The sequence below is a fragment of the Triticum urartu genome, unplaced genomic scaffold (assembly GCF_003073215.2).
Source record: "Triticum urartu cultivar G1812 unplaced genomic scaffold, Tu2.1 TuUngrouped_contig_4986, whole genome shotgun sequence".
In the NCBI taxonomy this organism is placed as follows: domain Eukaryota; kingdom Viridiplantae; phylum Streptophyta; class Magnoliopsida; order Poales; family Poaceae; genus Triticum; species Triticum urartu.
The window spans coordinates 7705-10356 of record NW_024115621.1 but is presented as its reverse complement, the minus strand read 5'-3'; the positions used below and the strand labels follow the sequence as shown (position 1 = coordinate 10356).

Sequence of the window (2652 nt, the reverse complement as noted above, 5' to 3'; positions counted from 1 at the left end):
TCCGTTCGGGCGGGCGGCCCCCGCCATCCCCTCCGACACCCAACCCCCCGCGTTATTATGTCTTATTGCGTTTTCTGCGGAATCATCTCAAGGGAGACGGAGACGGAGGCGGAAGAGTCCTTTTCCTTCTGCAATCGGGGCAGAAAAGAGATTGATTTCGGTTTGTTTTCCAAGCGCACAGCAATTTTTACTAATCTATGTGCCGAGAAGTTGTAACCGGGATCCTTCTCCCTCTCCTCTAAAAATCTCCTCCCTTTTGGAGGGGAGACGGCGATTAATCCGCCGGCCTGAATAAACAGAGGAGTGGGAGGAGTCGCCCATCAAAGAAGCAACATCAATCACATCTCTGAAAGGCCAGTTCTTTTACTTTAGCGGATCAGCCATGAAGAACAAGAAGGGTCGCCGCAGCCGCAATGTAAGTTCTTTCTCTGTCCTTCACTTCGATTCATCCTCCAGGGCTGATTTACTGTTTTCTTGTTTTTTTCCTGCTAAATCCAATGCAGAAAGCAACTTGCAACGAAGACGCTGCTTGCAAAGCAAACGGAGACAGGCTTAGCAGGCTGCCCAATGATCTTCTTCTCAATATCCTGGAGAGGGTGGAGACGTTTGACGCCCTCAGAGCCTGCATCCTCTCGAAGCAAATGCTGAAGCTCCCCGCCATGTTCTCACAGATTGTTATCGATGTTGGTTCGCTCGTCCCTGATCCCGATAGCTCCCATAAATTTGGCATCCGTGATGTGGCTAGGGTCAATGGCGCTGTCGCTAAGGTAACGGATAACATCTTGTGGATGAGGAGCCCAGGAATCACCATCCGCAAGCTTAATGTCAGAATGGTCTTGAGGCATTATGACGTTCTCTCTGTTGGCAAATCTTTTGCCCACGCCATGGCAACCCGGAAGGTCCAGAAAGCTGAAATTGAGTTCATGACGGAGAAGGCTTGCGCGGATTGCACACCTGCCGATCTCGTCGACTTTGCCAAATGCTTCAATACTATCCTTGCTGATTGTCTGGATGCATTCGCTGGCTTTACGCGCCTATGGCTGCAAAATATGCGATTTGGTGAAGGTGACATCCCCAACGTCCTGACCACTTGCAAGCGGTTGCAATCTTTGCGATTGTCCTACTGTGACTCAGGGATCCGTTCTGTGCTGTGTTTAGAACATGCTCAACTCATTGACCTCGAGATCAACTACGGGAAGTTTGAGAAAGTTGTGCTCAACTGGCTACCGAAACTCCAACAAGTGACCTATAATAACTGGTGCTCTTACGATGATGAGCCCCTGGCTTTTGGTTTCGTCCCACAGCTTTCAAAGCTAAGCCTCGCGAAAATTGCTGTCCGCTCAGACAGGTGTCTAGAGTTGAGCCAGCTCCTTGCTAATTTCCCCTCCATAAGCGAACTGCATCTGAATTTTCGAAGTGAAAAGGTACTCAATTGCATCTGCCTTATTTCAACACTATATATGATTGTTGTCTTCTCTGCCATCCTAGAATGTAAACTATTTGCAGGTTGTACTCAATTCTTAGTATGCTTCTTCTTTCCCAGGCTATGATATGGTTATATGTGACAGTAATGACTTTAGTGATTTTTCTCTACTACCCTAGAACGTTGTTTTTGTGTGCAGCTTGCACTCTATTCTTGATATGCTTCTTCTTTCCCAGATTTCGGTTCTACCAGAATGTCCGAAACTGCTCACGCCTGTTCTTGGCAAACTGCGGCTTGTGAATCTGGAAAACCTTCCTGAAGGATGTGATATTGCTTGGACAATGTTCATTCTTGAAACCGCACCCGTCCTGAAGGAGCTATGCATCACAGTATGGGATCATTGGTGCATCATGGTGACAGACAAGGAGCACCGGAAGGCGAGTGGTTACTGCGACAACGGAAACGTAGAGTGGAAGCCATCTGTTTCCAGTTTCAAGCATAAGAATCTTGCCAAGCTCACCATCTATGGCTCCAAAGCCGATGATAACTTCATTCAATACGTCAGGCGTGTCATGGTAGCTGCGGTGAACATGGAGGAGATATCTCTTCATGACAGGATGGTGTGGAAGTGCTGTAGTGACTCGGATCCCAAGACAAGGTATCCACGGACTGATGAGGAGAGGCAACATGTTATAGAGGAACTGGGAATGGATCTTCATGCCGTGGTTCACTTCCGGTCCTAATTGAAAAATGAGTGACATTGGATTACAGTGATCTATTGTTTTATGTGAATCATATGGCATCACCATGATGGAAGGAGCTACTGAACTGCGTACCGCTGTTACACTTTTGTCTCCCCGTAAATTCAAAGCAGCAGCAGGAGAGACTGGCAAAGGTGTGGAATTGCTGGTGACCTATCCTCTGCATTTTTTCTTTAAGGTGATGCCCTACTTACTCTATGTAGTTGAAAGGAGTTGCTGAACTCTGTAATTCGGTGTTACCGTTGTTGCACTTTTGTTTACCCTTTGATTCAGTGTCCTCAGCATTCTGTTTTCTGATGCTTCCTTTAACGTGCAAGATTGCAATGTGGCTCGTTGCATGACTTCAGTGGTCCTGCATTTAGTACTGTATATGCCTGGATTTAATCTATCGCTGAAACCTTGCAACAATTACAGTAATAAGATACGGAGTATATCAATAAGCGTGCATGTAGAATTCAATTGTATAGA

At 46.6% G+C, this 2652-nt stretch overlaps 1 protein-coding gene across 1 annotated transcript; it reads left to right on the top strand.

Moving 5' to 3' along the window:
- Positions 1 to 6: 6 nt before the first annotated feature.
- LOC125528606 lies at positions 7 to 2299 on the top strand (the record flags this gene model as incomplete). Its single annotated transcript, XM_048693053.1, is given in 3 exon segments — positions 7 to 415; positions 504 to 1424; positions 1660 to 2299. Coding segments are annotated over 3 exon segments (1461 nt in total). The 5' UTR covers positions 7 to 382.
- Between the last annotated feature and the right edge of the window lie 353 nt (positions 2300 to 2652).